At 39.9% G+C, this 25080-nt stretch overlaps 1 protein-coding gene across 2 annotated transcripts in view; it reads left to right on the top strand.

The window, feature by feature from the left end:
* KLHDC10 (kelch domain containing 10) overlaps positions 1–20186 on the top strand; it is a 34608-nt gene extending 14422 nt beyond the window's left edge. For both annotated transcript variants that reach the window (XM_072147509.1, XM_072147508.1), the window contains 8 exons: positions 7119–7340; positions 9839–9993; positions 11461–11609; positions 13438–13522; positions 14191–14257; positions 15490–15537; positions 18508–18647; positions 19257–20186. In XM_072147509.1, the coding sequence (XP_072003610.1) occupies positions 7119–7340; positions 9839–9993; positions 11461–11609; positions 13438–13522; positions 14191–14257; positions 15490–15537; positions 18508–18647; positions 19257–19466 (1076 nt within the window). In that variant the 3' untranslated portion in view covers positions 19467–20186. The remainder of the gene's footprint in view (positions 1–7118; positions 7341–9838; positions 9994–11460; positions 11610–13437; positions 13523–14190; positions 14258–15489; positions 15538–18507; positions 18648–19256) is intronic.
* Positions 20187–25080: the final 4894 nt, after the last annotated feature.

The following is a 25080-nucleotide window of genomic DNA, read 5'->3' as shown; positions in this document are numbered from 1 at the left end:
AGTCTGTATCTCCCAACTTATAGTTCTCTCTGAGATGCTGAATAGACAGTTTGGGGGAGATTTATCATTAGTCCTATGTAGCTTCTTGGCGTATAATTGTAGTAAATTTTTGCGCAAACATCATTTTTGCAGGGTTTTTTAGCAACAAAAAAACTCAACTCTAAAGTCACGCAGTGGCGGAGAAAATACACCACAGTGCAACACCACAACACCACATTTATCAACTGAGAATTTCCAAAAAAAAATGCAAATTTAATTGCAAAACGACTCCACATAGGAGGTGGTGTATGTGGGTCCATTGCTACTACAGGGGGAAGTTTTTGCTCAATTTTATGTTTGAGCTATCTGAGAATTTCCTGTGCAAAAACATTGGAAAAAAGGCAGAAATTGGGCAGATGTTAAACATTGGCGTGACTGGTGCGGTCTATATGCATAGAGCACACACACCTGAAGGCATGTAACACTGCACATACACTCACCGGCCACTTTATTAGGTACACCTGTTCAACTGCTCGTTAACACTTAATTACTAATCAGCCAATCACATGGCGGCAACTCGTGCATTTAGGCATGTAGACATGGTCAAGACAATCTCCTGCAGTTCAAACCGATTATCAGTATGGGGAAGAAAGGTGATTTGAGTGCCTTTGAATGTGGCATGGTTGTTGGTGCCAGAAGGGCTGGTCTGAGTATTTCAGAAACTGCTGATCTACTGGGATTTTCGCGCACAACCATCTCTAGGGTTTACAGAGAATGGTCCGAAAAAGAAAAAACATCCAGTGAGCGGTAGTACTGTGGGCAGAAATGCCTTGTTGATGCCAGAGGTCAGAGGAGAATGGGCAGACTGGTTCGAGCTGATAGAAAGGCAACAGTGACTCAAATCGCCACCCGTTACAACCAAGGTAGGCAGAAGAGCATCTCTGAACGCACAGTACGTCGAACTTTGAGACAGATGGGCTACAGCAGCAGAAGACCACACCGGGTGCCACTCCTTTCAGCTAAGAACAGGAAACTGAGGCTACAATTTGCACAAGCTCATCGAAATTGGACAGTAGAAGATTGGAAAAACGTTGCCTGGTTTGATGAGTCTCGAATTTCTGCTGCGACATTCGGATGGTAGGGTCAGAATTTGGCGTCAACAACATGAAAGCATGGATCCATCCTGCCTTGTATCAACGGTTCAGGCTGGTGGTGGTGGTGTCATGGTGTGGGGAATATTTTCTTGGCACTCTTTGGGCCCCTTGGTACCAATTGAGCATCGTTGCAACGCCACAGCCTACCTGAGTATTGTTGCTGACCATGTCCATCCCTTTATGACCACAATGTACCCAACATCTGATGGCTATTTTCAGCAGGATAATGCGCCATGTCATAAAGCTGGAATCATCTCAGACTGGTTTCTTGAACATGACAATGAGTTCACTGTACTCAAATGGCCTCCACAGTCACCAGATCTCAATCCAATAGAGCATCTTTGGGATGTGGTGGAACGGGAGATTCGCATCATGGATGTGCAGCCGACAAATCTGCGGCAACTGTGTGATGCCATCATGTCAATATGGACCAAAATCTCTGAGGAATGCTTCCAGCACCTTGTTGAATCTATGCCACGAAGAATTGAGGCAGTTCTGAAGGCAAAAGGGGGCCCAACCCGTTACTAGCATGGTGTACCTAATAAAGTGGCCGTTGAGTGTACACCGGACTATAAATCCGACTGTTGGAAACCTGCCCGTCTAACAAATAGACAACTGCTCAAAATCCTGCCTAATGATAAATCTCCCCCTTTGAGTGCATCTTCTCACAGCATGTTTTTCATGCGTTGTATCCAGAAATCTATGGAGAAGATTTCCCTATGTTTGGAAATTGATTCTGCTAAAACTACAGTGCTTGGGCACTTGAAGATTGGCCATGTTCAATTCTGTGTTGGGATACATGACAGTAAAAATGGCAAAACCATGGCAAAAATTTGTGGACCAGGTTTTCGCCTTGGTTTCGACCAAGAATACACATCTGATAAACGAGGTCTAGTGCATATTGACATAGTTTTAAAGGGAACCTGTCTGCAGAATTGTACCTAATAAACCACTACCAGTATGTTCCCAGCAGCTGAACAACTTCCAGATTTGTTTTTCATTCCCTGTGTAGTGGAATCGAGGAAATCTACTTTGAAATAATGTCAAGAAGGCAGGGATTTTAACACTGAAGTCGAGCTTTCTCATCCTCAGAAAGCCCCATTCACTGTATTTTGTGGTCCTGGATCCAGAGACAACACTAACCAGATCTCCCGAATTCTGATGCATGATGTCAATCACAGAGGAGGCGGCGTTCAGGGATCCCCACCTTGGCTTCAGTGTTAAATTCACCTCCATCTTGACTTTACAAAAATAATTTACAGATGACTTCAAAGTAGATTGATGCCAACACACAGGGGCATGAAATAAAGCATAACTAGAAGGTCTTGCTCTGCTTTACAATATTCTGGTAGTGGTTTATTAGGTCAATTGCTGATAACATGTTTCCTTTAAACTCCCAAGACATCTGAACCTGCATAACAACTATACCTGTGGGATAGAGCCTGGGTAGAACCAACAATTATATTCTTCATGTTATACTTGTGCTATATGCATCCAACTGTGCTATATGCATACTCAGAGCCCCCATTAACTTCCATTCCACATGGTCACAATGCGGTGAGCACCTGCTGTCACAACGTTCCACAAATTATAGAGCAGGTCCTATTCCTGCCTAGATATAGGGGTAGGACGCTCGGGTCCCACATCTCCAACAGGCGAAAACTTCTCCCCATTTTCAGCCTGTTTTTAACCAAAAACTACCACCAGGAATCTACCTATTAAGTTAGATGTGATGGTAGGTTATATCCGGTAATATCCTCAACCCTAAACAATCCTTCCCTAACTCTATAACCCTTTCAGTATACAGTTTATCTAACAAATATGCTAAATTTCTGGAGAGACTACTGGGGCTCGGAGCAGCCTCTCTGGGCAGCAAAGGATACTCCATGGCCCGTAGTCCCTCAGATTTGCCCCCTTCCCCACCTGTGCACGGTGTAGATGAATCTGGTGCACGCCATCGGTTCCTGGAGCAGTGCGCCGTAGCTCCCGCTTCCGTGCCAGGCGCATACGTCATTGTGCCAGATTCGCAGGTAGGGAGGGATCCCGGATTGGCATATTAGCTAAACTGTAGATTAGTTTAGAAAGCGTTTTGGGATTAGGATAGGATAGTTAAGGTTTTAGTATATTGCTGGAAACCTACCATCAGATCTCCCTTCATATTTAGATTCCTGATGGCTGGTGTCCTTTTAAGCACACAGTCAAGTGCACTTAGGTTCCGTTCCCCCTACCATTATCAAATAGTGGGAAAAATGGAACAGCATCCAGAATTTGTTTTACTACCAGGAATATTTAAGATGTTTGCTATTCTAAAACATTCTACTGCCCTTTTTCTGGACATTTTTCATCTCCACATGGATTGGCTCATGGCGTGAAACATTTAGTCTAATTTTTTCAATTTATAAAAGCAATTTTTCTTTCTAATGTGTATTATCAGCAAATTTATTAAATTAAAATATAAAATTCTTGCATTCATAAATTTTATAGGTGCCTCCGCCTATGATGGTTGTCTGTACCGTTCTTCTAAGCAAGCAATTCACAATAAAACAAACATTGGCATAAGAAGGGATTATAAAACAATAAGAAAATGGCGCACATTACAAAATACCTCAAAATGAAACCATTAGAAGGGTTTTACATGCCTATAAATCTAGATACTGTATCTGCTCATAACCTTATACAGACGGTCCCCTACTTGAGAACACCTGACTTACAGACGACCCCTAGTTACAAACAGACCACTGGATGATGGTAATTTACTCTTCTTTAGTTTTGGGCTACAATAAACAGCTGTAATAGTTATGAAAGGTGTCTGTAATGAAGCTTTATTGTTAATCCTGGTTCTTATGACGATCCATCATTTTTAAAAATCCAACTGTTACAGATCAAAAAAAAGTTTTGACTAGGGTAGCAATTATAAAGTATACAGTTCCGGCTTGCATACAAATTCAACTTAAGAACAAACTCGCAGAACCTATCCTGTACGTAACCCAGGGACTGCCTTTATTATAAACCTTTATTCTACTTGTATACCTTTTATTCTCTATGTATAATATTATTAAGTGTGCTCTTTGCTTATGATGACCCCATAAAGTAATTTGTCTGACCTACTTTAGTTAATAGCTAATGAAATGGTAACTACATCTTGAAGTAACTACATCTTGAACAACTAAATTCAACTCTGTTCTCAATAGTAGTGGAGGATCTGTAAAACCAGTAGGGCTGTTGCCTTAATGGTCACTAACCTTTTGTTATAACGTTATCGTGGATCAAAATTGAACACATTTTTATTGCACATATTTTGGCTCTTGCACTCAATCCTTCCAAAAGTCCCAAAACATGGTCTCCTTCCATCAGTGACTAGAAAGTCTACCAGAAGGAATACCAGCATAAAAATGAAGATTACTAGGTCTGCAAAAAAAAGTTGCTCCTCATTTAAACACTGTGATCTCTGTAAAGTTTGTTGAAAGATGAGGACATTGTAAGGGAATATGTCCTATAGCTGTAAAGGGAATTGGCTGCTATTGAATTGTCCTTATTGTCTTTAGATACAGATAGTTTGTGTTTGGTTATTTAGTATTTTAGCTGTGCAGCTCCATCAGTTGATATTAGTTCTGATTTTAGTTTCCTTTGGGAAGATTCATTTGGGATTTGGGAAGTCTTGTATTGTCTCTATATATCTTATCAATCTTGCTTTACATTTGGAAGTTTCATTGTTGTGCATCTTCATCTGTGCACTATGTTGTACTAGTAGGTGACACATGGAATCTAAAGAATAGCCTGGGTAAAGTACGTGCTTTTAGGTCGATGCATTTTGGTGCCCTAGACAGGCAAGCTAAATTGCGCGCCACCCCTTCCCTATGAAAAATTATAGCAAATATAGGCTATAAGGGCCGATCATGAGGAAAACAATGAAATTAGAAGGAGTTCTAGTGGTCTCATTCTCACACCAGATTGGTACAAACACCCCTCCTTTGTGGATTGGGTTTTCTTTTTGGCTGATGCTTTTTACAAAACTATTGCATTTGGTGCTTTCTTCCTTCTGAATGTATGTACTATATGTTCAGCTATTAACGTTTATGCATTGAGAGCTTGAGGCTTCTGTAAATGTCTCATTGAAACCAGAAATGTGATTCCTACCATTTCATACATGCATTTTTTCGTTTCTTTTGGACATGGGTTTAAGATTTCAAAAGTTCAGGACTTGGTTGGACCCAGGTGTGATCTAAATACACTGTAGGCTTTATTATTTTGTGTATGTATGCTTCTCTTGGAATTTCCTTATTATTATTTTTTTTTTTTGTGAGAGCCGTGTCCCGAAACTCCCCTTTCCCCTCCAAGGGCCTTCCTTCTGTTGCTCCCCTTCTCTGAGGTTTAATTTTCTCATTCAAAAGTTGCCTGCACCCTGGGCTTTTCTTTTTCCTGGATCCTTTTACCTTCCTTGAAAACCCAAGAATTGGTTTTGCTCAGTACCAATGCTCACTTAATCCTGTAACTGTAATTATGGGGCAGAAAACTCTTTCCAGCTCATGGCCCATTCCATTAACATGGTGCGCCTTTCTACGGCTTTTCAACTGCTAGATTACCACTTGTTGTTCACTAAGACTTGCTTGGGTTAGGATGTGCTCCTCTTACGAATACTGCAGACTTTAAAAAAATCAGCTGCTTTTATACCGTATATACTCGAGTATAAGCTGACCCGAGTAGAAGCCGAGACCCCCCCTAAAAAAAAACCTATTGACTCTAGTTTAAGCCGAGGGTGGGAAATACAGCCAGCCCCCAGGTAGCGTATAGCCAGCCAGCCCGCACATAAAGCTAGCACATTAAAAAAAAAAAACATACTTGCCTTCGGGCCGTCACGTAGCCCTGGCGCAGCTCCCCAATGTTCCGGTCCCTGCGACTCCTCTTGTTTTGTTCTCCTTGCTGTATGAGCAGGCAGAGAAGCTTCACGCAATCTGCCGGCTGGCGCTCGGCCGCATCATAGTGTGGACACGTCTCTGCCGGCTAATACAGCAATTAGAACAAAGAAGAGGAGCCGTGCTGTGGATCGGGAGCCACGGCAAGCATCGGGATGCCGGAGGGTGAGCATGCAAGTTCTTTTTTTTTTTTTTTTTTCATTGACTTGTGCTTATACACGAGTATATACTGTGTGTATATAAATATGTATGTTGCACAATGTGGTGGTGGTGGTGAATCCATTTTGGGGAAGGGGTGTCTGCCCTTAAAGGGGTATTCTCATCTGGCCATTCACATCCAAATTCATTAATCTGCCTTATATAAACATTTCTTCAATTAGATGTCATTAAAAAAAAATGTTTCTGTATGAAGATGATTTCTCATAAATATAGTCCTATGGTCCCTTAGAAACAAGACTGTGTCCCTGGATACGGCCACCTCTGCTGGATGGATTGCACAAAGAAACTAAACGTTTTTGTATATGAAATGTCTGGGATTTATTGCATATCCTACAGCCGTCCTGTGGTAATGATTGCTAAATTCAGGAGGTCCAGCAATGTGAGGTGAGCCAAAATGTGAGGTGGTCGTATCTGAGGAAGCCATCTGATTTCTAAGGGACAACATGCCTACATTTATGAGAAATTATCTTCACACAGAAACATTTTATTCATAAAATACAATTGAAGAATTGTTTACATATGGCAAATGAATTAAATTGAATGTAGATGGCCAGATGGGAATACCCCTTTAACGTTCAATTGGGGGCCAGAATTTGACTCCTCATCCGTTTTGCACCTTTTGGCCTCTACCACATTAAACCAAAAAGTATTTAAAACCAAAAAACATTCATCCACTAGATAGAAGATGTTTGAAAAAAAATGATTTCACTGTGAAGACGTAACTGGCTCCCAGGGGCTGGCAGTTGCCTTAAGAGGAAATAATCTTTTCTAAAAGTCAAATACATTTAAGCTAGTTTAGTCTCCTTGCTTTGCCTTTTTTGTTTGTGAACTCCTGTTCCCATCTGTTTTGTAGGTCGCAGGTCACCGCCTGCAAGGAGTGGACACAGATGTGTGGCTGATCATGCTAATTTATATGTGTTTGGTGGATACAACCCTGACTATGATGAATCTGGTGGGCCAGAGAATGAAGATTACCCTCTCTTTCGAGAACTTTGGCGGTATCATTTTGCTACAGGAACGTGGCATCAAATGGGGACAGATGGTTACATGCCAAGAGAACTTGCATCCATGTCATGTAAGTTTTGAGAGTAACAGATATAATCTAGAAAGCATACTGGCTCCAAAGTTGGTTTTTTTTTTGTTTTTTTAAATAAAATGTCTTTACTAAACAATGCTTATAAAATCACTTAATATCACAGCGTTGTTATTACACAATGGATTGAACTAGAAAATCCCAGCATAGCTAAATTGTTGCGTCTATATTAAGCTATAGGGATGAATTAATTTAGTCACAGTATAAGCATGCAAAAAGTGACTTTTTTTAAAGGGGTTGTCTGAGAATAAAAAAAGGTAATGTATGGGTGATGAAGGTTGGGAGCTTTGAAAACCATAAACCTCTTTTACTCTTCTCCTGTGGTACTCCAGTTCTGCGGCTGTGCAGACATTCACGACTGGATTTCTGTTTGTATATTAGGATGCATGTGGTAAAGATGGCACCACCAGCCTCTGTGTACAAACGGAGACCAACAGTGACTGCAATGTGTGCAAAATTGCTTGTGCCCGGACATGAAGCGCCTATACAGACAAAAGTATTCTGAGCGTAAAATACAAAGTGTAGCGACCATATTCCATAGCGTACCCATAAAGAATAGTGAACACACTGCCAAAGAGTTTTTATAGTAAAGCTGTCTTTTTCCGAAAAAAAAGTCTGATCAAAGTTTTACCTTTCTGTATGAAGAGCTATGTCCCTAGTCTCATGTGAGTGGCCAGTAAGGAGGGGTTCCCCCCACCCTCGGGAAACCACTCCATCATGCATTGATTTCAAGTTATTAAAAAAAAAAAAAAAACAAACTCCCATGTTTCCCAGATATCCTTCCCAAGTCGCTTTCCCCCTGAGGATGTCGCATATCTGCCCCACTCCAAACTGGCCACTTCCATGAGTGATTAGAGGAAAGGATACAGAAAGGTAAACTTTCATCTAACTTTTACTATAAAAACTCTTTGGCAGTGTGTACACTAGTCTCTATGGGGACATGGGGGTGCCAGAAAAAGGGCTCCTGATGACAGGTTCCCTTTTAAGGCACTTTCAGGTCAGGACATACAGTGGTGGCCCAAAGTATTGGCACCCCTGCAATTATGTCAGATAATACTCCATTTTTTTTCCAAAAAATGATTGCATTCAGAAATTCCTTGGTATTATCTTCATTTAATTTGTCTTCAGTGGAAAACCACAAAAAGAATTGTCAAAAAGTCAAATTGGATATAATTCCACACTGTGCGCAGTGTCATCAAGAAGTTTAAAGCCCGTGGCACTGTGGCTAACCTCCCTAAATGTGACCAGAGATTTCAACGCAAGATTGTGCGGATGGTGGATAAAAAACTTTGACCAACATCGCCAAAAACAGACTGCCAAAACTTACCTGAGAAAGCCTAAAACGTTTTGGGAGAATGTTCTCTGGTCAGATGTGACAAAAGGAGAGCTTTTTGGGAAAAGGCATCAACATAGAGTTTATAGGGGAAAAAAAGAGGCCTTCAAAGGAAAGAACACGGTCCCTACAGTCAAACATGGCGCAGGTTCCCTTCCTCTGGCACTGGACTGCCTGACCGTGTGCATGGCATTATGAAGTCTGAAGACTACCAACACATTTTGCAGCATAATGTAGAGCCCAGTGTTAGAAAGCTGGGTCTCCCTCAGAGGTCATGGGTCTTCCAGCAGGACAATGACCCAAAACACACTTCAAAAGGCACTAGAAAATGGTTTGAGAGAAAGCACTGGAGACTGGTAAGGTGGCCAGCAATGAGTCCAGACCCGAATCCTATAGAACACCTGGGGAGAGATCTCACAATGACAGTTTGGAGAAGGCGCCTTCACATCTCGGGGACTTGGAGTATTTTGCCAAGGAAGAATGGTCTAAAATTCCAGCAGAGCATTGTAAGAAACTCATTGATGGTTGCTGGAAGCGGTTGTTCGCAGTTATATTATCTAAATGTTGTGCTACCAAGTATTAGGCTGAGGGTGTCGATACTTTTGCCACCCATTTTTGGAGTTTTGTGTAAAAAGATCAATGATTTGACTTTTTTTCCATTTTCTCTTTTGTGTTTTTTCATAGCAAGCAAAATAGATGAAGATATTAATACCAAATAATTTGTGATTGCAATCATTTTCTGTAAGAAAACGAGTTTTATCTGACAGAATTGTAGGGGTGCCAATTCTTTTGGCCACCATTATAAGCGATTAATGAAAATAAAATGTAAGATATGCCAAATTGTCCAAATTGTACCTCTTGCACAACTGGCTAAAGCGCATTTGCGGTGGTATTCTGAATACCGCTGAGCACGATCTGGCTTTTTTTTTTTTTTTACACACATGATCACATTCTGGCCACAGCACCCCAGAAAGTGAGGGTTGTGCCAGAGGTGCTGCACTGGATCACTGGGGGAAAAAGTGGCAAATACCCGTTATCTTTATAATTGAACTTCTTTGTGCAGTGAAAGAGGAATGAGGCTAACGTTGAGGCTGAGCTGCTGGTTAATGACTGTACAGTGATCTGATGAGTATGTATTGCCTTGTAGTGGTTTTACATGGCTACAATCTCTTGGTGTTTGGCGGCACTGGCATCCCATTTGGTGAAAGCAATGGTAATGATGTTCATGTCTGTAATGTGAAGTATAAGAGATGGGAGAAGCTAAGCTGTGATGGAAAGAAACCCAACCGCATTTATGGCCAGGTATGTTTCCTGCTAATGCTAAAATGTTTTATTATTATATCTCATAGTTTTTATTAGAAATGCTCATGGGCTGATAATATGGATGTGAGGAAAGTCATGTATTATTAAACTTGCACCTCTAGAAAAAGTTGGGATATATTTGGTTGTCTGGGCAGTAAGCATCTGTCTGGAGGCTGAGTTTACAGCATTGTTATTGCCTTGTTGCTGCAGCAACAGTAAGCTTCCTCCTGTCACATCTGCTTTTATTTCTGTAAGAAATAATGGGGGTACAAGTCATTTGTGACTGGTTGTAAATGGGAGGTTTTAGTATCTGTATTTCAGCCAGCGGCTGACCATGGTCGGTGTGTGAACTCTGAACTGTTGATTGCCTGAATTTCGTGGAGTGACCGCAGCGCACACAAGAATCCTGCTGGACATGCATTATATATTACTATGAAGTCCTATACTTTACTATCTGTTATGTTTGAAACGTTTCTTTGATTTGAGCTATGATCAACATTTGAAGAATGTTTTGTAAGGGGTATGTCTTGCCACAAAATTACCAAAGTACATAAAGTCCACTCTTCTTCCATTCTCTTACACAGTTCTTTGACTCTTGTGGTTTCTTGACCATAACTTTGTCACCTGGCCTTTTCCAGAGGTTTTCTATTGGTTTAGTCCATGAATCTGGACTGGCCATTTCATTTTTTTTTTTTTTTTTTTCCTTCAAGCTACTGATTTGATTGTTTTGCTGTTCGACGGGGGCATTTTCCTGCATAAGAATTGCTGGTTGATTTTCAGTGAAGAATGTAAGGAAGGACCCAGATGCTGTTGAAGGCTACTCATGTGCTTTCACTCTGCCATGTTGCTGTAAAAATAATTTCACAAAACTGAATTGAAGCCGCTAGCCATGGCTATGATTGGCTAGCCATGTTGTCCAGGGTGTCCTCCTGCAAATGCCATATTTGCTGCAGGCAAGAACCACCCATCTTGTTGGAGTGGGCTTGATTGGCATATTAGGTGCCTAAATCTAGGCCAACTTATGTACAATGGCTGTTACACTGTGCAGGAGGATTTCACCTCCACCCCACTAAAATTGTTCTGCAGTGATATATCAGACAGAAGGAGAAGGCAGTGCAGAGGGGGAGACAGTGTAGCAGCCTGTGAAGACAGCACACCCTCTTGAGCCCTTCACGCTCATTACGGTAATTTTAAAAGCTGATTTTGGAAGTTAGGAGGCCATGGATAGCAAATAGAAGATTACCATAGTCACAGTGCCTGAATTTATGAGTAATTGTTTAAGTAAGAATGATGGTTTATCATGCTTTATTTGATGGTAGATTTCCTGCAGGTCTAACTAGTTGTGTCCTTATGGGTTACTGTTGCTGATATCAATATGATGTACAGTTATTTGTTAACCTACTGTATACATTACCAATTACAAATCTGTGTGAAGCTTTATCTAGTTGCTTATTTTCTTTCATTCAGGCAATGGCAATCATAAATGGCTTCTTATATGTATTTGGAGGAACAACTGGGTATATTTACAGCACAGACCTACATCGACTAGATCTCTCTAGCAGAGAATGGGTGCAGCTAAAGCCAAACAACCCACCCTGTGACTTACCGGAGGAAAGGTACGTCCTAATTTGCATCTTTAATAGCAAACCTATAGCAGTACTGTGCAGGCGTGTGAGGCACTAGAAATATTATAAAATTATATGAGGCACATCAGACCCAGCTCCAGGTTAGTATAAAGGGTTTTTTTATGGATATATAATATAGCGTCCACAAAGGGACTTTCTAGAAGGCAATTTTGCACACTAAACCACTGGTCCATAAGGACTGCTGGGTTGTCAAGTGTCCCAAATTGCCCTGACATGGCCTCTTTAAGCAATTTCAGCAGTGTGTACTGACAAACCACTTGGTTTTGAATTAAAAGTCCAGATCAGCTCTACTTACTCCCGTTGCACAAACCGGTGAGCTGCAAGCACGGAACGCCCAAGGCAAGGGCAAGGTGCAGTCCAATAAAGAAAAGATTTCCAGCGCAGCGTCTTCCACGGTTTAAAACTTGCTTTTATTGGTGCATCAGTTCATCGGGTATATTTACATAGAAGATAAAACGATCAACGAGTTTCGGCTATGCAGCCTTAGTCATGATCACTTGGTTTTGAATTCCCCCACAAGGGGGCAGATGTAGCATTCACATGTCCGGCTAAAATCCCAGCAGTTGGTTGCAATCGGGACCATACACGGCACCATATTGATCACGCAAAGTGGAGTTTTAATGGGCTTTTTAATCAAGGTTTTGGGTGTTTATAGACTGTCTTGGGGTGCGAGGCCATTGTGCAAAATGCAATTAATCGATTATAATGTACGTTTGTCACTTGCTGCGAAGGTGTCTATGTAACGATTGTCATTATTTAAAAACTAATGTCACAAGTATCCACTGTTTAAAGGAAACCTACCATGAGGAATCTACTTTCAGAAGTGGATGTGATGGTAGATTCCTCCTGCCTGCCTTTGCCATAATCTGAAATTTTAATAATCCTGGAACCTAACCAAACCTTTTCATTTTAGCAATATGTAAATAAAGTATTTAACAAATTGGGTCCCATGATTATTAAATTTCAGATTAGGGCAGCGGCACATCCACTTCTGATAGTAGATTCCTCATGGTAGGTTTCCTTTAATGTTTACTATGGCAGTTAGGACTCCCACCAATCACAAGAACGGGTGTCCAAATCTCACTAATTGAGTAGCAGGCCGCTCTATTCAATATTATGGGAGTGTCATGCATTCCTGAGCACGCGAATTGGGTACCTTCGTCACTCCTGTATCTCTCCTGTAAATAGATGACAAACCTGGCACACCACCTTTTCCGAGTAAGCATGAGGTATACCTGTTAATTCTGTTTGTTTTGATGTTGTGCAGACAAGTATTTTTAAGTTTGCTGGTGTGTGAGGTGTTTCTATTTTTTTAATATTGGGATCATCAAAAATGCATGAAGAAAATGATGTGCAAAATTAACCACATTTATATTTATTTTATTGCGCACTAAGCAGATGTTGGAGGTTTGACTGCTGCAGTTCATTCAGCACACCCACTTTTAGGATAGAAGGGATTCAAAAAGGATTAATCCACACACACAAATATCACAGCAATTTCTTTCCAACTTTATCTCATCTATGACAACGTCTCCCCTTAATCTTGGAATTGGCAGTAGGGCACATGGCTGCTGCTAATGCTTCCCTACTGGCCCCACTGAAATGGGTCTCTACAACCTTTCATCAACTAAAAATGAAATGTAGTCCTATACTCTATGATTTACTGTATTCAGTCATCTTTTAATGGAATTTTATTTTTGTGAATTTACAACATTTCAAGTTTCTTTTAAGTGTTGTCACTGTTACCATAGGCATGTATTAAAGTCGTTAACCTTGCCTTTTTATTTTTTTACTCCAGGTACAGGCATGAGATAGCACATGATAATCAGCGGATCTATGTATTGGGGGGAGGCACATCATGGACGGCATACGCTTTAGATAAGGTAATTTTTGTATGTTTTGACATTTTGATTCAGGCAAAAAAAAAGTAAAAGGCTTTATTCCAACAATATTGCTGAGGTGTTTGAGCCATGAGTATTTTATCAAAAATACCGGTAGAATCTGACCATCTTTTACTATGGTTTTTTTTCTGACACATAAGTGTCCATGTGACTAAAGGGTGCTTGGTAATCTTACCGGATGCATTACTATTTAAAACAGGCTTAAAGGCAACCTGTCACCACACTTTCAAAAATACAGGTTCCCATAGAGGCCTATTAGCTAAATGCCAACCTTCTTTTAGCTAAAAATAGTTTCCATCCCAATAAAGTCAACTTTGTTTTCCAACCTGGCCTAAGAGGGGGTGTGACGCTTCCCATGTACTCCACCCTCATGAATGTAACACATGGCACCATGTAAAAAAAATGGACTCAATATTAACAGACCTTTATGTGTCTGTAGTTTATTATTGGTAAAGTTCTGATACATGGTCATCTTTCAGACTTTCCTATTGTAGCAATTGGTGCTCGTGGAAAGCAAGTACAAAAGAAAATTGACCAATCATTCCCTTTTTAAAGAAATTTAGCACTTGTTGTTTAGTTTCTGGGTAATCTAACCATTTTTTTTTCCATTTTCTTATTTCCACTTTCTTCATTCACTAAATATTTTCAAGATTCATGCATATAACTTTGAAACCAACACTTGGGAAGACATCCCAACCAAGCCACATGAAAATCTAGGTAAGGCTTACACCAGGTCTACATCAGGTCTTGCATTAAAGCAAGTGCAAGAAAAGGTTTGTCCCGGTTTTGGAAATTCAGCCCTCTTGTTCTCTGGTGACCGGAAGCTTTTGAGGTCACAAGACTGCAGCTTACTCTTTCGGCCCAGCAGGCAGAGCCAACAGCACTGGACCTAAGGAAAAAAAATCTGTTACCATCCTATAGGTGTTATACTGAGAAATTGAAAATGAGTGATGTTACCTTGTAATTGGTTTCCTTCATGTTTACACTGATGAAAATGATGTCTCCAGGGTGGTTGCACACACTGACCTGGATTGATCACATAGTTGCCCTACAAGAGGTGGCCTTTCTGACTAGAAGGGCTGGATCTCTCCTGTACACCAGCTTGAATCCATTTCTTGCTCGTATGATCTAAGTGCGCCATCGGTAGAGGGGAGGACCGTGTGATCCAGAGTTGTTACACATCAGTGTAAATGTAACCCATCTGGATCCTGGGGACATCATTGGTTATCTACTAGTGGCAGAAAGAAGCAGACGAGAAACTAATTTGCAAGGTAAGAATGCTCAACAGTAGAATTAGTTTACAGCTTCACTAGGTAACCCATATAATCCAGCTTTTATTTGCTTGAGAAATGCAGATGTACACAGTTTGGCATAATAGTGTTGCAATCAGGCCCAGCATATTTATAGTGCCATAATTGTAATGGTAAGTGATTATAATTTTTTTTTTCTTTTAAATTTTACAACAAACAAGCTTGTACTGACAAACGCATTCCATGTACTTGTGGGATGTACTGGACTGGACCACTGACCAACCATATTTTGTGTATGACTATGTTCAGATTCCTCTGCCATTTTGATGTTTCACATAAAGAGGATGAGGCTCTGTAGATTTCAGTATACCTTGTGTGTGGCAGCCACTTATTCTACTATTCATACAAGCATGCATGTGCTCTCAGAAAGCGTTCATGAGCATGGGGTTCTAGAAAGAATAACCCTTGACTGATGCATATAATGGTAGAATGGACATCTTTCTTTCATCATTCATTAGTGGAGGATCATGATGCAGGTATTTGGTGATGACAAAAAAGCTCAGCTAAATAGGATCTATAAATTGAGTAGAAATTCCTTTCCATTGCTAAATTATTGCAAATTTACAGAATTTGAAAATCCATGGCTTTGAAGAGAATCCCGTTAATATGTGTTATGAAGCATTTTCTTATTCATTTTAGGTTTTCCAGCTGCCAGAAGATGTCATAGCTGTGTCCAAATAAAGCATGGTAAGCTAAAGCTTGTAACTATGGCAGGAACGGGAGAAGGTTAATATATTCTATAGCTTTTGTTTTTTAACTGTTAAATTTTAAAGGGAATTGTTGGCAAATATGACTTTGGAGGCAGTCTTTCTGCCTGGACTGCTATTAACCACATTTGATCTGGTCTCTATTGGTTACATGGACCATAGACAGTAGTAGTAGAATTTTTCAATATACTTTTAGTATCCTTTCTTTCTGGAAAATTGTATAGCTTTTCACCACACAAACAATATAAATTATTTCCTGAAAGCGGACAACTCCTTTAGACCTCCTTTAGACTCCTTTAGACCTGCTTAGAGAACCTCATGGAGGTTAACCCCATCCCTATCCGCCGCTGAGCTCAGTGACTAAGCTGATGCAGGCTCATCTCTGGATCGGAGCCGAACCGGCATAGGGATGCAAAGGGTGTCAGCTATAACAGCTGACACTCCAGTGTAACACCCGCATCTGAGGGAGGGGGGTTGGGCGCTGATCGTTGCTATGGCAGCCCTGGGGTCCGATCCGGCAGTGCCTGAAAGATGGCGTCGATGACGTCATCTTAAAGGCACAGTGTCAGCCTATGCTAACACTGCTAATACCCATCAATACATCAGTATATGAAACGGTGAAAAAGTAAAAAGAAAAAATCTTATTCAATAAAAAAATCAATAAAAGTGCCCATATGCCCCATAACTCATAAAGAGACATATAACACACAAAAAGTCTGTTTTAAAAAATCCCCACATATATAGTATCCTTGCCTCTGTAACAACCCGTAGAATAAAAGTAAATCATTATTGAACCTGCACGATGAACAGGTAAAAAGAACTGTAAAAAAGCCAAAAATTATGATTTTTACCAATTGAATCCCACCAAAAAATGCAATAAAAAGAGATCAAAAAAACATATGTACTCCAGAATGATACTTTTGCAAAGTGCAACATGTCCCGCAAAAAACAAGCCATCAACCAGCTCTGTAGCTCAAAAAGTAACAATGTTATGCCACTTGGAAGACAGCGATGCAAAAATTATAGATTTGTCCCCACATTAGGGTTTTATTTGGCAAATTTGGTAAAACGAAAGAAAAAAAGTAGTCTGGTATCCCCGTAATCGTATTGAACCATAGAATAAAGGTAACATGATTATTAGGCTAAACAGTGAACACCAAAAAAAAAAAAAAAAAAGTTCCTCAATTTTTAACAATAGGAGATACCAACCCCAAAATGGCAACACTGGAAAAAGCATCTCATCCTGCAAAAAAAATGGCGTCACATGGCCCCAATAACGAAAATGTGAAAATTTTATAGCCTACAAAAGGAGCCATTGAGGAAATTAAAATCGTGGCAGCTGCAGGTCCCTCCTTCCCTTCTGCGCCTCGCCGTGCGTGCATAAAACAAATAACGGCCACATGTTGGGGGGTTTCTGCACTCGGGAGAAATTGCAGAACAAATTGTATGGTGGGTTTTCTCTTTTTATCTTTTGGAAATGTGTCAACGTATAAGCAACAAAATTTGACCATTCTAAATTTCACCTCAATTTTGATGTAATTACAATGAAGATCTCAAGGGGTTAACAATCTTCCTAAAAGCTGTTTCTGATAGTTTGAGGGGTGCAGATTTGAAAATGGGTTGATTATATAGGGCAGTGGTGGCGAACCTATGGCACTGGTGCCAGAGGTGGCACTCGGAGCCCTTTCTGTGGGCACTCAGGCCATCACCAGACATGACTCCAGGTATCTTCCTGCAGTCCCAGACAGCCCAGGACTTGCTGTGCACAGAGCTATTTTAAAGTGACAGCTCAACCTGGGACTACTGGAGGAGTGGGAAGGTGTGGACAGATCTGGATTATCATTGTAGCTCCTGCTCTGGCCCTGACAATTCTTCCTGTTTATGGGACCCTGGAGCGAAGCTACAATGATCATCCAAATTTCTACCATTTTCTGCTTTCTTGGTGTCCTCAGGGTGCTGGTATGAATGAAAGCTGTGACAGAGAAGGAAGTATAAATCACAAATTAAATTTCTATGTTGGCACTTTGCGATAAATAAGCGGGTCTTGGTTGTAGTTTGGGCACTCGGCCTCTAAAAGATTCGCCATCACTGATTATAGGGGGTTTTGATGTTAAATATGTAAAATTTGATTCAAAACAGTATTTATCTTCAAAATAGTCAATTCTGAAAATAGGGAAAAGCGATATTCAATTTGTAAGCCGCGTGACGTCAAAATAAATTATCCAGACATTTCAAAAATGATGAAAATGTAAAGTAGACATATGGGAAATGTTATTCAACAACTTATTTAGGTGGTAAATCTATCTGCCTGAAAACGCAATTATTTCGAATTTTTAAAATGAAGTACAACAGGTGAGGAAAAAAACATCCCAGAATCGTTTAGATAAGTAACAGTGTTCAAAAGTTATAACCATGTGAAGCTACGCATGTCAGAATCCAAAAAATGGGTCTGAGCCTTAAGCTGTAAAGTGGCTGCATCCTTAAGGGGTTAATGGTGTGATCTTGCGTTTTGTTGCCTTTCTTGCAATATTACCAGTGATAATGAGAAGAGAAGCGCGCACCCCTCTCCATCCACCGTGTATGAAGGTTGTTTATTATGATCAACATGATGAAGATATTTAGTGTTGCTTTGTTCCCATATGAGACTTGTTTAAAAATGAGCTCTCTGCAGTGAAATGCAGTTGTCTGCATTGGCCTAGTAAATAAAGTAAGCAGTCACTGGCCCATTTCAATGCGGTTTATGTCATGCACTCCTGCAGTGATATAACGTTTGTTTAGAAGTGTCTACCGCAAAATTCATTTGCAGCTCTTTTATAAACACTCCAGCACTTTGGCTGGAGAACCAACGCCATGTCAAAACCCTTCTAGAGCAGAGGTGACAACCCACCATCTGCACACAGGAAGGAAGTAACCATGATTTCTCTCTAAATTTGTAATTTTGTTTTTTCAGAAGTTTTTATATGTGGTGGTTATAATGGAGAGGTTATACTAGGTGACCTCTGGAAGTTAAACCTGCAGACCTTCCAGTGGACAAAACTTCCTGCTGTCATGCCTGAACCAGCATACTTCCACTGTGCAGCAGTAACTCCGGTATGTCCTCACTTGGGTGGATTGTTGGGGGAAATTGTGCACATTTTTTATAATACCTAGTAGTACAGTTGAACAATTTGTATTACGAGCATAATTACCGGTAGTTCCGGGATCCCTAATCCAAATCCCTTGTATAAGTATTCCCATAGGAAATCATTGAAATGCGAATGATCTGTTCCACATCCTAAAAATATTTAGTCATGTCTAGTACAACATCTGACCCCTTTATTTCTTGTACTACTTCAAGATTTTGTGAACAGGCGTACAATACATTAGACGTGGGGAGGGCTCACATTATTCTTGTATTATGTAATTTTGCTTGTAAAATGTTCCAATTTTTGTAAAATACAAGCTTGTCTTGCAAAAACATTTGCAGACCAGGTTATTCGTAATCCAAAGTTCCATTTTACTTTAAAAGTGGACGATTGACTAACCCTTATGCACTGCATTACCAGGCTAAAGTGTATGCCCAACAATTTATTTTATTTTTTGAGTCGCAAACAAGTTTAGTCACTCTTTATTTCCCAAGCCGCCCTTCCCCATGTATGTGATGCACAAGTGGTTGAATAACCTCTACTAGCAAGCTGATGCATCTGTTTTCTATCCTAGGCTGGATGTATGTATATCCATGGAGGAGTAGTGAATATCCAGCAGAACAAGCGGACTGGATCTTTGTTCAAAATCTGGCTCGTTGTCCCCAGCCTTCTAGAACTGTGCTGGGAGAACTTGCTAAAATACTTCCCTCACCTTGCTCACCTTCCCACAAATCAGCTTCTCCAGCTTGGACTATCACAGGGACTCATAGAGAGACTAAAATAAAGTGTTTAAGGATCCTCTCCCCAGGAGTACGCTGCTAAAGAGATCTGGATGCCTGGACCTTACTATCACAGATAATACGTGGCCTTCAATCCTTTTCACATTTTAACTATACCAGCGCAAACATCAGCAGTTTTAAGTTGGACGCTTTTGCTGGCCATTCTAACTTTTTATTCAGTGAAGTATCTTGATGCTTCTGTACATGCTTTTAATTTAAATTATTTGTACCCGGTTGGTTTGGATTCTACCAGCTCAAGCCAGGCTGTTGGTGAACTGTCTGCTCCTTCAGTCACACAAGTCCATAGCAGATGATCTATGTATTGTGAAATTCATCCTAGCCGCTCAAGCTGCCTGAAACATTACACCTGCTGTATGAAGCACACAATCTGTGCAGGTCATGCATTCATCCTCACTCATCCACGGACTTAGGCCACCAGTGCTTAAACAAGGCGTGGCCTATATGTAGAAGCTAAACTGACATCTGCTTTTGTAGAATTTACTTGGATATCTTGGCTGCCTGAGGTTAACTGACTGCAGAATTATTCTTCTAGCTTTCAGGTTGTAGAAGGTACATTGTATGCTGAATCTGTGAATATTGTAGTTGTAATGTCTTGTTCATGCTGCCTGTTGCTATTCTACAGATATCGAATTCTCATGTCTATATTTTACACTACTGGCCAAAGCCGCTCCAGAATGGAGAACACAGAGTTCATCTGTCGTTGACTCTCTTGTCTTCTCGTTTCTGCTTTTTTGCTTTCTCCCTCTGGATGATAAGAAGGGTTGACTTTGGTAAGCATAGGGTTAAATCTCATTGTCCTCCTCATGCTGATCTAGGATGACTGTACTATTCTTCACGATGAGTAATTATACAGTTTTATACTCCTTACAGCCTGTGAGCATGGTGTCTGCATGCTTTGGCCCGCTACCACCTTAGCTATGTTTTCTGAATTGTTCAACTGCTTTCTAGTAGGATGGACCGATCCTAGGAGCAAGGAGGCCCGAGCTCCTCAACCTAAAATGTGGGCTATTCTGCTTAGGAGTATTGACAAGTTCTTTGGAAATGCACTAAAATGTTTGCTTGGCTTCTGTTTTCGTGTGACTGGCTCCTTAGTTAAACAGTATTTTCTCCAGTCTCGGGTTACTTTACCCAGAAAATCCACCATCTCTAAGGGGCGTGTTCTATAAATTTATTTATACTTCTCTGCTACACTTTTAGGCTTTTATTTATTTTTTTTCCCCCTATATTTACATTTTATGCTTTCATGGATTCGATTTCTGATGTCTTGCCAAAATCTTCTAGTTCAGACTTCCTCTCCCAATGGAAGCAATTCTTCTAGTAGCCATTCTTGGTGACCTAAAGGGAGGTGGCATGTCGCTGTATGATCACCCATTCTATGGCTGCCTTTTTAGAAGTTATTATTGTAGGTAGTTTGGGATTGCCTCAACTGCTCCTCTATACTGAACAACCCATTTCTTATCTCAGCCAACTGAGGAGTTTGATATATTGTAAGGAAGTGCTTTACAAATTGCATATGGTTTTAAGGCCTGGTTTGTTCTTGCCTTCTCTTGCTGTAGTATATTGGTTCAGTTTCTGAATGTATTTTATACAATTTTAGTGCCTTTCAAAAATGTGCTGTTCTTTTTATATAATTTTCCAAGCAAGGCACTGCCTCAGCAATAACATTTTATCTGTGAGAAAGCCAAATATATTTATTTAATTTCTGCCTCCATCCAACTAATATAAATTCTTATTAATGCACCTTGACCTTCTCAATTGGCACTAGAAAACGAATAATCTGTCTAGTACTCATGGCCTGGGCGCTAGAATAGTTTTCCATGATCCTTTGTTTTATAGCAATGTATTGTCCAATGCTAAGGTGCTGGCGATGTCATTATTTTATATCTATATTTTTGTATCATGAAACCATTTTCTTGGAGAATAATACACCATCAGTGTTTTAGAACTGCTTACTTGAAGCTCAAGACAATGAGCCAAGATGCTAGAATTATTGTCCTGCTTAAACGGTGGCTTGTAGTGTATGAGTATGGCCGCGTTCCTGCAATAGTTGGCAGTAATCCAACCCCTCTTCAATTTCTTAATCGCCACATTCGGTCTGTTGGTCACAAAAGCGGTGAGATCTTATATGTTGATATCACAAGTTACTTCGTATAGTAACTAACATGAACCAATTCTTTTTGGAAAACATTCAAGTTTTTAATTGCTAAAATTGATTCTTCTGCCTTAACCCAAATATCTTGGAACACATACTGAAACCATACAAGACAAAGCTGGGATGATAAGTACTCTGCTGTGAAATGGGCAAGTCAATGTGCTACCCAAACTCTCACCTCCTTGGCATGATGTATAAAGTATATGATAGACTTGCGTGTGTCGGCTTTTAATAGGTGTACTTTTTTTTTATTTTATTTTTTTTTTCCTGTAAAAATTAAAGTGCAATATTTAGCTTTTTCTTGCATGATATAATGCATTGTCATTTTACATGTCTGTTTGTTTTATTTTTCTGAAACCAAATTAAATTTTTTTTTCAAATGTAAAATGTTTTTGTACACATTTGTTTACTATTGCAAACAAAAAAGTTAACATTTTAAAAGTGTTTTTTTCCAGCCCCAGAACTTTTAATTACAGTTCCACAATATCATGGGGGTGTGACACCCAAAACCACCACCAATACGCTGCTTTACCATAAGGTTGGAGTCTGCACTACTTCTGTGAGGAGCAATCCATAGAGGAGCAGAGCCGGCACTGCGGCTCTATAGACTCGGCAGTCGCGTGACCGCCGTGCCTAAAGTGATGTTAGACTGTACTGGGTCTGATTAACCCCAAGTCACAGGTGGTCGGTTCCCCCTGTAACTCAGGCTCTTAGATGTCCCAGTTACAGGGTAAAGTTGTAAAATAAAAAAACTGTGAAAATATTTGAGTTAATTTGAAAATTAAAAAAAGTACCATAAATTACAAAAAAAGGCGCTTTTTTTTTCCCCCCAAATTTTTAACCCGAAATAAAACTAAAAATGAAAAAAGTCTTTAAACTTGTATTCTGTTTAAACTAGCTCTGTGTCCGGAAAAAAAGTTATGTCCCTTAAACCACCGCGTACGAAAATTTGATAAAATGCCCCAGTCACTAGAGCCTTTTCAGGTGTGTCGTGAAGGGGTAGAGTGATATTAACCTATTTTTGTTTTTTTACTGTAGCGGCGCAGCCATTCTTAGTATTGATGGTTTGCATTTTTCATCACATGATAGCTTTTAATACAAAAATAATTAAAAAATTATGTTACTGAAAAGCTGAGGAATTAAAGGTTGAAGAGGTGGAAACAGACATTACCTATGGCCTGGATGGTGTCGGCTTATTCTTGGAGAAGAAATTTAAGTGTTCACCAGGTGTAAATAAAACAAAAAAATATATTTTTGTAATCAATATTAAAGTTTTTTTTGAAGAACAAAGGAGGTCCCTCTATAAACCTATAATAATAATAATAATAATAATAATTATAATAATTATTATTATTATTATTATTATTTTATTTTTTTTGGTAAAGTTTCGGATTTTCGGGGTTGGTACAAGACACTTATGGAAGTGCGGCACTGAAAAATTTGTATTTCCTAAAATGGCTGTATTCTTCATGTATACATTTTGTAGATATCCTTTAGCAAACTTTGTATAAATCATATATTGATCATTCAGCAGGGTTTTTTTTGCCTACGTTACCCAGACAGTACAGCAACCCTGAGCCTGCCTGAGGTATTACCTCTGACCTTACTGTTATTGAGGGCCATGGACTTGTCTGCACACAGCAACAGGAGGTTTTGGATAGGGTTCATGGGCTGAACCCCCATGAGCCATCTCTCTAAATGGAGGTTGTTTTCTGCATTATGCTGACTTGACATTTATTATGGGTGTTAACTGTTTAAGTGATGCCATATTGGTTTGGATTACTGCCACCCCCTTCATGGCATTGTTGGGAATCGGTGATCTGTTGCTATTACAGCGAAGTCTCTAAGAGACTCCAATGGCTGCTATAAAGCTGCCTGTATTAGACTTTGTAAAGGGCATCCTATATGAATTATTTGCAGGCTGTATGTCTAGAAATCAATGCTTTCTATTAAAGGGGTCTGTTTTTTGTAATGTGAAAGTGTGGGGGAGGAAAATATTTGGTCATTTACATGTAATTGGGGGCTTCACATACCACTTTACACTTTACATATCAAGAAAGTGGTGCAGAACTTCTGTCTTTTACCTCCATTAGCCAGACATTCCTGACCATAATATAACTGCTCATGGACAGGTAGAGATCACAGGACCCCCCCATCTGCAATCACCCTGCCAGGAACTGAATAGTATTCATGAATATAAGATCATTGTGCTTGGAGGAGTGCATAGTTTTGTGAGTTTTGTTCTTTTAATGACCATTGGGAAGGGATTGCATGAGATATACTAACCTCTGGAATTCTATCATCTTAAGTATATTGGCCCTACCTATGAAAGAAAGGGAATGGTGTTGCCATCTGGAAATTGTCTGTTCTAAAATTTGTATATACGCTGTGTTCCAAATTATTATGCAAATAATATTTTCTCATATTTTCCAAAATTACCTATATGAATTGCAGTCATTGTAATTTTCCAGTGATCAACTATTCGAGTAATTGAAATGTTTTTGAACAAACTGCCTATGATAAATTATTATGCACAGCAAAGTTTTTAACCTATTTTATTAAGAACAAAAAAATGGTTATTTGTGACATTATAAGCATTAGCAGGTGATTACAAAGTGAAATCAGTTTTCAAGTCAAAAATTTGTTCTAGGTGATGTTACATTTGCACATAGGACCCCTCATTTGAAAGAAGCTTCTGAACTCTCTTGTCCATTGAATTTTCCAGTTTTTGGATGGTTTTTGCTTCAAGTGTTTTGCATGAGGACAGAATACCCTCCCAGAGCTGTTGCTTAATGTGAACTGCCTCCTGCCATCATAGACACTCCTCTTGATGAAGCTCCAGAGCTTCTCAATGGGGTTGAGGTCAGGGTAGCATGGGGGCCACACCATAAGTTTGTACCCTTGTATGCCCATAGCAGCCAGAGATGCAGATGTGTTATTTTCAGCATGAGACGGTGCATTATCTTGCATGAAAATGATCTTTCTGCGGACTGCACAGTTCTTCTTCTTGAACCATTGCAGGAAGTGCTGTTTTAGAAACTCCACATACCGTATATTCCGGTGTATAAGACGACCCGCCTACTTTCCTGTTTAAAATATAGCGTTTAAGATATATTCGCCGTATAAGACTACCCCTTTTCCAACGCATACAAAACACAGGTAAAAATTAAAACAGATTTGAATTTAACATGGTCCTTTTTTTTAATGTAAATTCTTATGACATGCAGGTATATAGCAGGAAAACTGTCGCTCATAAACATAAGGCATACAACAACAACATTACCATTACAGCACTGCCCCCAGTAGTATACAGCACTGCCCCCAGTAGTATACAGCACAGCCCAGCATTAAAAAAAAATAAATAAACTTATATACTCACCCCGATGCTCCCCCGATGTCCGCGCCGTCTTCTTTCTTTCCTTCTTTCCTTCTTTCCTTCTTTCCCG

This window comes from Engystomops pustulosus, chromosome 4 (assembly GCF_040894005.1).
Source record: "Engystomops pustulosus chromosome 4, aEngPut4.maternal, whole genome shotgun sequence".
Classification (NCBI taxonomy): domain Eukaryota; kingdom Metazoa; phylum Chordata; class Amphibia; order Anura; family Leptodactylidae; genus Engystomops; species Engystomops pustulosus.
Note: the sequence above shows the minus strand (reverse complement) of the source record. Positions and strands in the feature narration are given on the sequence as shown.